The sequence below is a fragment of the Typopeltis vanoorti genome, chromosome 17 (assembly GCF_054136105.1).
Source record: "Typopeltis vanoorti isolate ZY-2024b chromosome 17, IOZ_Tvanoo_1.0, whole genome shotgun sequence".
Classification (NCBI taxonomy): domain Eukaryota; kingdom Metazoa; phylum Arthropoda; class Arachnida; order Uropygi; family Thelyphonidae; genus Typopeltis; species Typopeltis vanoorti.
The window spans coordinates 37,318,828-37,332,180 of NC_143565.1; the positions used below are offsets into that span (position 1 = coordinate 37,318,828).

General features: G+C 36.0%; 1 protein-coding gene across 1 annotated transcript in view; it reads right to left on the minus strand.

Annotated features, from left to right (window-relative positions):
• Abca3 (ATP binding cassette subfamily A member 3) overlaps window positions 1-13,353 on the minus strand; it is a 524,972-nt gene that overhangs the window by 22,498 nt on the left and 489,121 nt on the right. The window contains exon 22 of the mRNA XM_090407639.1: window positions 9,697-9,884. Within this exon, the coding sequence (XP_090263765.1) occupies window positions 9,697-9,884 (188 nt within the window). The remainder of the gene's footprint in view (window positions 1-9,696; window positions 9,885-13,353) is intronic.

Genomic DNA, 13,353 nt, shown 5'->3' on the forward strand with positions numbered 1-13,353 from the left:
ACTGGTATTAAGAATGACTGTGGCATTACCCTTATCCGCTCTGGTGATGACGATTCTTTTTTCTTCCCTTAGTTTCAGGAGAGCATTGCGTTGGGCATGTGATAAGTTACTTTTTGGAGGCGAAGAATGAGTGAGGATGTTGGCTGCGTCAAGTCTGATGTTGTTGGTTATCGCCGCCGTTGGCTATTTTTTCGGATGTGCCACGGATGTAGGGTATGGTGATGGCATTTTTAAATTCTTGTTGATGAGAATTCTTGTTCCTCCCCCACTCCCCGTCCTTCTCGTCAACAAGAATTTAAAAATGCCATCACCATACCCTACATCTGTGGCACATCCAAAAAAATAGCCAAGATACTAAAAAAGTACAACCTACACACAGCATATAAGCCCTACCGCAAACTTGCTACCCTTATCCGTTCTACGAAAGATCAGCTCCCTCCTCTCTCTCTCTGCCTGAAGTTTACAAAGTACCCTGTTCCTGTAAGCTTGCATACTTTGGACAGACAGGCAGATCAGCATCCATCCGCCTGGAGGAACACAAGTCGTACATCGTTAAACACAACTATGGCCATTCAGGCTTGGCTGACCATGTTTTGGACACCACCCACAGGGTATCATGGAAGAAAACCACCATGCTCCACCACAGCAAATTCAAGAAAGAGAGACTTTTCTTAGAAGCAGCAGCAGCTCTCAGAAACCAACCAAATCTTAATAAATACGGTTGCATTAAGCTTCCGAAGATTTGGGAAACACTCATCACCAGAGGTCCCACCTTACATTCCAGGCCACCTACTACTGCCCTTAGAGGGCGCTCCACCTAGATAGGACTTTAGTGTCACCCACGTGATTGGGCTTAGTATTGTATGATATTTGTGTATGTTACATTAATTGTTTTTGTAATCCCCGTAGATGTCTTAGTGACTAGGACAAAATATAGGAAGTATTAAATTCTATTTTAATTCTTTTTGAGTGTTGTAAAAAATCCATTAAGCCTCCAACATGATGTCCTCACAGCACTTAAGCCTCTACACATGAACACTAAAAGAAAGGACTCTATCTTTCTCCTTCTCACCTTAATGGTTCACCTCAATCCCTTTCTCCTTGACTTTTTTTCTATCTATGCCTCTTCTGTAGATAACTGCATGGATGTTGTTCTACTGAACTGGCTTCTAGCTTTCCTTCACTTCCTCAAAGACTATAAAAATGTTAGCAGCTGCTTCAATGCTGACAATAATATACTAAATTCTGTTATTACACAATATGAATGAAAAAGCGAGGTGAATCCCTTTCTCTTCCTCTAGCTCATGGGTCTTCAACGCATGGCCTACCGGCCATTTTGAAAAAATAACTACTTAACACAATTAAAACACGATTAAATAAAAAATAATTTCGATGATGCCTGCGAGCTACTAAGCTATACTGTGGTATTTAGAATTGCAAGATGCTTTCCAGATTTACAAGGAACGCTGTACATTTGATACTTTACATAAAATCCTATAAAAATAACATTAAACAGACATGCTTCTTCAGCCATCTACCAGCACCAAGCAGTACTTAAGTACTAGTATTAACATCGCAGGTAGATTGAAGCAGTAGTTAACTAAGTGAAAAATAAACTCTCAACATCTTTCTCTGAATCCAGAGTAATTTATAATAAGGCTGCACACCCTTTGGCAACTCCTATAGGTTAGGATGACCTCTCATTGCTTCTGCCTTTGTATCTCCACTACTGGGGCTGGCTCCCACTGACGAGACGTCAATAAAGGTCGAAACTGGTATGGGTAGTGGCCCTTGCCTTAAGCATAGCATTACAGATATCTGCAAGGAGATGTGCGTTGCATTATGGGAGATACTGAGATAGGAGTAATGAGAGCTTTCTCCACCTTTGCAACGAGTTGCCTGGTGTTGCACTACCTTTCCCCAGTCCTGAAGATACTTTCAGGTGCAAACTTTGTTTGCTCACACTTGGATAAAGGATTAAACTAAACTTATTAAAGAAGCAGTAGTTTGCTGTCTAGATACATCTCAAAGGTTCTTGATACTTCGTTATTTTCATATAAATACAAGGGATCTCATCCACAGTCAGTCATGAACAGTGTGATATTTGTGTATAAGCACACGTAGGTTCGTTGTGTCAGCCATAGCCTACTGTGGTTTTATATTGCCAGACTTTTTTCATTAGTGTTCATATTCAGTGAATAATAACCGTTACATGGCCATTTTAGATCATTTTTTGGATTCACCTTCCATCACTATGGTGTCTACAAGTAAAAAGGATAAATCAAGTGATTCTTGTTGGGGTTTTTAATGAAAAGTGGACCAATTTGTACTTTTTTATGCTAATTGACGATAAGCAAGTGTGTTTAATTTGTTGTGAGTCAGTGTCAGTATCAAAAGAATACAATATAAAACGACACTATGAGACAAAGCATGCATCCAGTTTTGATCATCTTCAAGGGCACCTTTGTGTGGGCAAAGTGAACCATCTCCAAATCGATTAAAATGCCAGCAGAGTACATTTAAATAAAACGCAGAGGGAAGAGAACGAGGCGTGCATCAAAGTAAGTTATGTAATAGCTGAAAAAAAATACTAAAAAATCAAAAGCCTTCTTGGACGGCGAGTTTGTGAAAGTGTGTCTCATCGCTGCTGGGGATATTCTCTGCCCAAATAATAAGAAAGTGTTTAAAAAGTTGAGTTTGTCTGGGGTAACTGTAGCACGACGTGTCGAAAAACTGGTCAATGACATTGAAGGAACTTTAAAAAAAACAGTCGTCCGAATTTACATCATATTCACTTGCTTTAGATGAGAGCACAGATGTGAAGGATACAGCACAACTGGCTATCTTTGTCCATAGCATTGATCAACAATTCAATGTGACAGAAGAACTGCTTGCGCTCGTACCTATGAAGAGAACGACGAAAGGCACTGATATTCTTGAAGCCGCCAAGAAAATGCTCCAGCGTGTCGACCTCAGCTTAACAAACTTTGAGGGTGTAGTAACTGATGGTGCCCCTGCTATGGTGGGAAAGAACAAAGGGTTTGTTGCGCTGCTACGGAAAGAACTAGAACTAGAAGGAAAAGATTTCATCCATTGTCACTGTTTAATCCACCAGGAGAATTTGGGTGCTAAAACTATTGGATTTGAGAATGTCATGAAAGTTATTGTGCCTGTCAACATTATTAGGGCAGGAGGATTGAATCATTGTCAATTCCAAGAATTTTTGACCCAAGAGTGCGAAGCGGATCACGGCAATGTGGTTTATTATAGTGATGCACATTTGTTGAGCAGAGGGAAAGTTCTTAAAAGAGTCTTTGACTTAAGGAGCAAAATACAGCAGTTCATGCAAACCAAGGGGAACCTGATTGCAGAATTTAATGATCCAAAGTGGATGACAGACTTTGCCTTTGTGACCAACATCTCGTTGCATATGAATGACCTAAATACCCAACTGTTCATCTCTTGATGAATATGCTACAAAATTAGCCATGTTGTGAAGTGAGTTTGAAGAGAGATTTAGTGATTTTCGTAACCAACAGTCTTCTTTAGATTTATTTTTAATGCCATTCAGTGTCAATGCTGCTGAAATGCCAGGTTCAGTACAAATGGAGCTGCTTGAACTCCAAAACAAATCTTCTGTGAGAGAAATATTATTCAATGTGCCTTTGCTTATATTTTACAAAGACTACATTTCTTAAGACACATTCCCTAATCTTCGCTGTTATGCTTTAAAAATGTGCACTTTGTTAGGAAGCACATACTTATGTGAGTAGTTCTTCTCCAGAATGAAGCATGTGAGGTCCAAGACAAGAGCTCAGATTACGGACCAACATCTCAAGAATACTCTGCACATAGCAACTTCCAATGATGCCAACATCGACAAACTGGTCAAGTAAAAACATTGCCAAGTTGCCCATTGATTTTGTAAAAAATGAATGCTTTCTTCATTAAATTATCTTTTTTTCATGTATTGATTGTATTTACTTATCATGAACCCGACTCTTACCTATGCTCTTAAAGCTGAGTTTGTTTATTTTTATAGGATTTTATGTAAAGTATCAAATGCACAGCATTCCTTGTGAATCTGGAAAGCATCTTACAATTCTAAATACCGCAGTGTAGCTTAGTGGTCCGTGGGCTTCATTAATTTTTAATGCTGCTCGTACTGTCTGAAAGGTTGAAGACACACTGCTGTAGCGGTTCTGTTAAACATCACTTTCTCACAGAGTATTTCTTAAGGACAACAGTTTTCGGTTATTGAAACAAAATATAATTATTATATAGATATTCACACTCTTTCTATCTAAATTCTTGTATGGCACTGCTGAAACTGACTCCTCAGTTTGTCATAATCGCCCACTTTGCAATTCCATATATATATATATATATATATATATATATATATATATATATATATATATATATATTCCTTTTTAACAGAAAATTCTGCATGTATGTCAATTTCGCACATCAAAACTACATGATCACTTGGGGAAGCCCAAACAGACTGGTTACTGTTCTCTGATGCAACAAACAAATCCAAAACTATTGAATCCTGTGTCCCCTCCATTACATGCTGTCTCAGGTAATTATCTCTCGGTAGCTATAAATTCTATTTCCTTCCCTTCCTGTGACCATTCCTCCTCCCAGTCTATGTCTCCATAATTGAAATTACACAAGATAGTTTCTTGACCTGCACTTGTGCTAATTTGCCAATGCATGTTATCTACATGCTCCCTTATACTCCCAGGATTATAGTAGCAACCAATTACATATTTCACCCTGTTGGCCTCTATCACGCACCAGATAGCTTCAAATAAACTGTATTTCCACTCTTTTTGGCTTCAATTCTTCTGCTTTCATTGAAAAATCCTCCTCCCACTCCATCTATTAATTCTGTCCTCTCTGAAGATACTATATTCCTTGAATTATATCATACTCAGTCTACCAAGTCTCATTAATGCCCATAACTTTTGGCCAAGTTCAGCTAACCAATGCCAAATATTCCTTGCCTTTGTTCTGAGTACTTCTGGCATTAGCATACCTAAACTGCAATAACCCTTCGTCCCACAACCTCTCTTACACCTTGTATTACTTAGCCTGCTAGAATTAAGAACCTGGGGAGCTACACTCAGTATCATGTGATTACTTTTCCACTTACTAACTCCTAGGTTGCTTGGACTTATACTCACCTGCATTCCCTTAAACATTCTAGTTTCCTTGACCCTGCACTTCTGAACTCTCACTGAACAACACTTTCTCTTGTGCTCCAAAATCCATTGAAATGCAACCATTCACCTTATATAAATCCTTCCTTCCTTCCATCAAACTACTCCACACAACCACAAACTCCATACCATTCTTCCTGAACAATATGCACACTTACTCATTTGCAGTCATATAGCTCTCCATCTCAGCTCACCTCAATCGTACCAAGGGAACAGACTCAACTTTTATTTTCTCACTTTTTTTTTTTTTTTTTTTTTTGTGCAGGTACTAGAAAATCTTTCATACATTTTTGCATACTATGCCTTCACCTCTCTTTCCTAATCTTTGTCAGAGAGTGAATGAGCAGATTGATCACATAAGAAGTTGTAGATACCTGTCATGTATGAAATCAATATATTAAAAATAAATTTCATTAATTGGTGTGATATGCACATTGCTACTTTTCTTATTGAAGATCTGTAGGAAAACAAAGAATGAAAATAAGTAGCAGTTTTTTCCAGCTTTATTTCATTCTTGGCTCACTTATATGTATACTTATACATCTATGATTGAGCAACCATAGATCTCTCATATTTTAATTTTTATATCGTGTGGAATTTTCAATTAAGGCAGGGTATATGTGGAATTACAGAGCTGGTAAGTATGACAAGATTAGGAGATTGCCTCGATCAGTGCCATGGCATGTAAAACTGCAAGGGCTAGATGTTGATAGTGCATGGAAGTGGTAAAGGAGTGTTTGAGGGAAGTAATGGCAGACTGCATACCTAGGGTCAGGAGAGCAAATCAAGTGAGAGTTAAATGGATGAATAACACCATCAAGCTGGAGCTTCAAAAAAAAAAAAAAGAAACAATTGTGGGCGGAATTTAAGGACAAAGGTGACTAGCAGGCACATCGACAGTACAAGACATAGGCCAGAAGAGTAACTAGTGTGGTAAGAATGGCAAAAGCAGAGTATGAAAGGAAGTTAGCAATGCAGGCTAAAGATAATTATTATTATTATTATTAAGTGACACCTCCAGGGAGTCCAAAGACTCATTGAGGGAGGGCACCTACTTCACAACTCTCTGTCTCCACCACTCAAATCCATCAACAATAATGAACTGCAACTATCATCATCATCTACACCAATGCAACAATAGAACATGAAAAATCATAACAAGTGAATCAAGATTTTTCAGAAAAGTTCTATATGCTTATATGAGGAACAATCAAATCAACCTTGATAATTAGCTGGCCTAGTTGGCCCAGTGATTAATATATCTGCTCTCCAACCAATAGGTCACAGGTTCAAATCTAGCCATGGATGTCTGTGATGGTTTTCAATCGGGAGATTTCATTGCCTAATATGACACAGTTTTCTTGCTTACTGGAGAAGACCTGAAGTGGCGCAAAAATTCTGTTTGATCTCTAGAACAGAGTTTCAGGCCATGTAAAAAATAAATACAATATATATATATATATATATATATATATATAAAGAATAATAAAATCCTTAGTCCACCCAAAGCATAAAAGCACATTAAGAATAAGAAGGCTAAAATAGTACTACCCACCAAGGGTACATTCTAGAAAGGATAAAGATAACAAATGCAGACAGGTAATCAATGTGACATTTACTTCGTGATACAGTTTTTGCAACCCCACCCCATCTCAGTAATTTCATGAATGCCATTTAAACCTTGAAAACTGCATTTTAAAGTAATTAAACACCTCATCTAAATAGATTTTTAGATGAGATTAAACACCTTATCACCCATGCTTTACAACTTTTTGTGGGTGGGAGTCACATTAAAAAATAAATAAATAAAATTTGAAAATAAAAACTTTTTACCAGGATCTATTATATCCATACAAAGTAAGATGACTTGTTAGTTCTTTTTGCACATTTTGCTAGATATCCTCTTCATATATTTATAAAAAATCATTCTCAAGTGATATATAAAATTTACACTTTTAAGATGATCAGTGATTATTTGGACTTTCCATCCCATGTCTCTGTTTGGATTAGCACACGCACATACATATCTGTTAATTCGTTTTTTTTGCTTGTTGTTTGTTTTTTCCTGCTACTATATGAGCTTTCATTAGAGCAGATGCATTGATCTTATCAACACATTTGTGCTTTATTTTACACCAACTTTTTCTTCATCCCCTTGCCCTCAATTCACTTGTATTCAACTTGTGCTTGGCACACTTGCTCTGCTCACCATCCATCAGGTCCTTTACAATGATTGTAATTAAGATATTTCCAATTAGTAAGGACAAAAACTTCAATTTCCTGATTATTTTCCAGGATTGTTGTCAAATTCCAATCACCATCTTGTTCAGCCCAACAATCAAGCAGCTCACGGCTCCAACTAAGATCATAGAAGTTGTCCATCTGACCTGTGTACACTGTCACACAAACAACATGCTGACTAACCAAACACGATCTGACATGCCTCTTGTAATGCAAATACAAATTATGAACAGTTCCTTCGATATGCTGCAAGTAAAGGAAAGAGTGTATGTGGCAAAATGATTTTAATGAATGCTGATGGTAGGCAGGTAACTGAATCAGTCGAAATAGTAGAATTACTAAGTGAACACTATGCAAGAGTATATCATCCAGGTGGTGATATTGCAGGAACAAGAGAGAGAGAGAGAGAGCCAAAGGTTTATATGGGAAATGAGGTAAATGAAATGGAGATGCATAGCATATTACAGAACCTTAATGTGAATACAACTGTGGTTGGATGGTATACCAGCTCAAGTTTTATGTGAAGAGGTGGGAGAAATGTCAGTGCCCTTGACCATATTGTTTAATCTAAGTCTCGGCTAGACCCAAGAAAGATGGAAAGAAAGAGGGGAAAATAGTTCCATTGCATAAAGGAAGCTCCAAGACTGATGTAACAAATTACCAATTGATCAGCATATCAGTTGTTGTCAAAGTATTGGAAAAGTTGGTCAAGACAAAATAGAGGAATGGGTAGATGGAAATGGGATACTGTATGGGGGGGGGAGCATGGTTTTGTGACGTGTAGGTCGTGCCTCAATAACTTGCTCACATTTTATAATATTATTTATAATATAATTATACATATAGTGACAGCTGAGTTGGATAAAGGTCATGGGTTTACAGCGATACTGCTGGACTTTGCAAAGGCCTTTGACAGGATACTACATGGAATTCTTATCAGTAAATTGCAGCACATGGATAGGAGGTTGATGGAGAGATATCAGTGAATAGTTTATTCAGGAGTAGGTTCCAAAAAAAGGCCAGTGACTAGTGGAGTGTCACAGGGGTTCTGTTCTAGGACCATTACTGTTTAATTTGTACATTAATGATTATAGGAAAGAATCCGAGAGGAACTGTTCAGTTATTTGCTGATGATGCAAAGTTGGGTAGAGCAACAGTTAATACAGATGATGTCAAAATTTTGTAGGATGATTTTGGATAGATTGGCAGACTTGGCAAAGGAGAATGGATGTCAGTTTAATGTGACAAAGTGTAAGGTACTTTGACAAGCAGAGACAAGCAGGTTATTATTCCTCTTTATAAGACCCCATCTTGACTACTGCATGCAGATGAGATGCAGATCTTGGTTACTGAAGAATACTTTGATGAGCAGAGACAAGCAGGTTATTGTTCCTCTATATAAGACTCCTTGATAGGACCCCCATCTTGACTACTGCATGCAGATCTGGGGACTATGATTTCTTGGTGATAATGAGTAAGTGGAGAGGATCCAGAGCATTGATCATGATGGTAACATGTCTATGGAATGAACCTTAGGAGAACAGATTGGAGATCTGTGGGTTACAGAAACTGGTTGATAGGCAGAAAAGAGATGATATGATTCAGGCATTCAAATTACTGAGGGGGTTTTTACAAGATTAATTCAGAGGAAATTTTTCAGGTGTGGTGGGAGAACTAGGGGGCAATCCATGGAAACTAAGTTAGATGTAGTTAGCAAGGGTGTTAGAACCAGGTTTTTTTTGTTTGGAGAGTAGTGCATGAGTGGAATAGGTTGCCAAAGTCTGTTGTGGGTTCCATGACTGTGAATGAGTTCAAAGAAAGTAGTATGATAGATACTGCACAAATGTTGGATAGTTATTGATATGATGTTTATGGCCTCCCTTGATGAGTCTAAGGACTGCTTGGAGTAGTCCATAATAAAAATAATATACATGCAAAAATAAGAGAGAGAGAGGAAAAAAAATCCATTTAATAATCATAACATTCAGCTCTCATTAAAAAAAAATTGAGAAACATGTTGTTAATAATTAGTAACATGCTTTAAAGGATGAATACCCTTCATTTTAAATTAAGTAGTAAAGATATACAATTTTTTTTTTTACCTTTTTTTCATTGTAAATCCTTAAACAGTGCCATCAAATGTCATTAAATGTAAGTGCATTCAAACTTATAACAAACTAATGTCAAAATAGGTATAATGATTCATGTGACATTTTTGAGTAGTTACCTGTATTCTTGTACTTGCTTGTCAATATGCATATCAAAGTATAGCATTGTGCTAAGCTTATGAACACGAGATGAGATAAGTGGCTCAGGAATACCTCGAAGGCGAGCGTACATAACAAGAGTTTCTCTTCCTGTGAGCTGATCAATAAGACCATCAAACTGTGGACAATAACCTAACCCTTGTTGAACCTTGTAATTTAAAAATATATATACATATTAGAAATGCATAAACAGGATGAAAAAAAAAACTTTAGCAATAGATAATCAAGTAAGAAATGGGTAAATTTACTTATCTGATAGTCAGTATTTAAACATCAAAGAACAAGTCTATGATTAATTGATTCTAAGGTAAGAATCTGTAATGATCTAAAAAATTGAACAATGCAAAGTGAAAAAAAAAATTCATTAAAGTTCAGAGTAGCACACAACAGTGATGTCACTGATGCTGCTTAATATACTTTAATACTAAATATACTTTAATATTAGATGCTAGAGAATTATTATATTTATTGTTATTGCCATCAGTCCTCCATGGAGTAAAAAATATCACAGGAGATCTTTACTAACAAATAATGCTCATAAAAACATGCCTTAAACTTACTGTTTCCACACTCCCAGACAATACATTTTACTCAGTCACTGTTCTCCAAGCAAAAGACAAACAAAATTGCATTGTATTTGAAGAAATGTAAAATACATACACAGTGGAAAGATATTTAATTAACTGCAATTAAAAACAATTATTCCAAGGAGGAATCAGTGGGATCTGTTCTTGCAAGTCCCTTTACTGGGGTTCAAAAATGCATTTAGTGAAAGGTCAGTTTATTTAGCCAAAGTAAATGAACATGCAATTACATGGAGTTGAACAGACTATGTAGCAGCAATGGTTGTACTCTTTCCTTAGCAATTTGCAACAAAAAGCTGATTGGATTAATAAGTTTAAATGTGACTGAAAGATAACATTTCTTAAAGATATAGGAAACACATTCAAAAGTACCTCTTGATATAAGAAAGATGGAGATTCTACAGGGCCATCTCTTCTTATGGAAGCAAGAAATAAACAGCTGATTATATTCTCAATAATCTTTAGGTCATAGCCATTGAGAGTGGCACTTTGTTTGATGGCTGAAAATCTTTCTGAAGCAGTCTGGATGAAGAATAGAAGACATGGCTTTTGATAGTAGGCATTTAATAACAACAAATTTCTGAGAGGGCTGATCTGCCAATATGTGATGAATATATTAACCATAGAAAAACTATCTGCAGTAGACTGAGGTCGTAGTTTTAAAAAGAGAAACAGATGGTTATTTATCCATTTCAGTCTATCACAAAGTCCTCCTACAGTTGATACATTCGTAAAACATCATCTCACAAATTTGGTATTACTAAATGCTTACTGCCAGCCTGGTTGGCCGAATGGTTAGCGTATCCACTCGCCAGCCCAAAGGCTGGAGGTTCGAATCCTACTATGGCATGGATGTTTTTGATTGTTTTCCACCCTCACACATTCATTCAAGTGTATAAATATAAATACTCTCCCAAGATGGAATGGATCACTGTGGGAGAAGTAGACACAAAAACCTCCCATAATGGGAGAGGCTTTACCCAACAGTGGGAAATATATAGATTAAAAAAAAAAAAAAAATTGCATACTATCAGTAATCCATGTTGTCTGTTCTTTATTCAAATAGCTACAGAAATAAATTTCAAACATAAAAACATGTCTTAAACTTACTGTTTCCACACTCCCAGACAATACATTTTATTCAGCCATTGTCTGAGAGTGTGGAAACAATGTCTGGGATTGTAATTATAATTACCCAAACAAATCACCATTCTCAATGACTATGGCCCAAAAATTAAAATTATTGAGAAAATTGTGAGAGACATTTTTCTCCTACTTCCACAAGAAATGAAATGATGGTTCCTGTAGAATTTCCATCTTCCTTTCTTTTAGTGTTACATGGGGATCAGCATTCATTTTAGAAATTATGGACTTTACAACCGTGTTATAAATAACTCTTTTTAATATCCCGACGTTTCGATCTTCATATTAAGATCATCATCTGGAGTATATACAAATATACAGGACAAGCTAGGTTACATTACATACAGTAAGCTAAAGAAACAATGAACTGATCACAAATTATTCTACTGGTATGACCTCTAGGAAGAATTTCCATCTCTTATACCATTATACTACATACACACCATTCTCCATGCACCTACATTATTGTTGTTTGAATTCTCCAAATTCTATTTTGCTACACTGATGATGGCTTAAGATGCTTACACCAAAATATTTGTATAATTAATTTCAGTTAAATAAACATCTTTTCACTGTGTTCACATATATTTTATGTTTCTTTCTTTTATGGATTCTCAGTTGCTACTATTTCTGTGTTAAGAGCAATAACTTTAACTCCCCAAGTTTCAACCTTCATATTAAAGATCCCTTGGAGTGCATGCACACACATGCACAGTGAAACAAGTTGCATTGTAACTTGTTTCTCACATTTGGTGGGGAAAAAAAAAAAAAAAAACCTATATCAAAGCTTCAGTTCCGTTTTACATGCGACCATAGCTTTGATGTAGTGATGGCATAATCAGTATTTAAAGGAAGTGCCATGTTTGTTATTAATGAACTTGGCATTTTCTTTAAAATGGTTTATTAACCAATATGACTAAGATCCTAGAGTACTACAGTTCTAATTACAATTACCCTGTTAGAACAAAAAACTATGTGGGTTGAATATATGCCATCCATATTCTTAAGATTTTTAGGCCATCATGATTATTGAGATTAGGGTGGTTGATTAGAATTTGTCAAGCTCCTTTAAATTTTCACTCTTATCAGGTTTTGATGTGATGTAAAGAAAGGTGTCTTTCCTGTCAGTTCTGTGTAATGTATCAAGGGTGATCAGAAAGGCCAGATTTACCATAGTTATTAAATTTAATGTATTGTATTGTTTGTGTTCCTTTTCCTGAATAGGAAAAGGAACACAAACAAGTTTCAGCTATATATATGGAAAGTTACTGGTGCAGTGAATATAGCACATTTCTGAGTGGGCCAGAGAATGGAGATCCTTAGAGTAGTTGAACAGGCTTTTTTTTTTTTTTTTTTTTTTAAATTCTGCAGGAATTTAGGGAAGAATTCAGATTGTATTTGTGTAGTATTTATTTATTTTTATCATTATCTGATATCCCTTTAAATGTAGAGAATGGCTACAGTTTCATTGATATCTAATTTATTTTTTATTTTAGGTGCAGTATTGCAAAAAATTTTATGGATAGTATTTTTGTTATAGTTATTTTTTTGGAAAGCATTGCTGATAATTTGTAATTCATGCTTAAGTAATTGCTCATTGGAGCAAATATTTATAGCTCTGTTTTTGAATGTGTTAATGACACTTCCGTGTGGATGGCAATAAGAATTTACATATATTTATCAGATGGTCATGTAGGCTTGCAATAAACAGTGAAGGTTATACTGTCAGAAAAAGGATGTGAGAGGAGGAAAATTAGATTGTAGTTGAAGTTAATTATGGATCCTAAATTTAAATTTTTTAAAAAATAATTCTCTTCTGTGATCTTCCTTTATTGCATTAAAAAAATCAGTTTTTTTTAATGTGTCAGTCCTGATGGAACTATTCCTGTT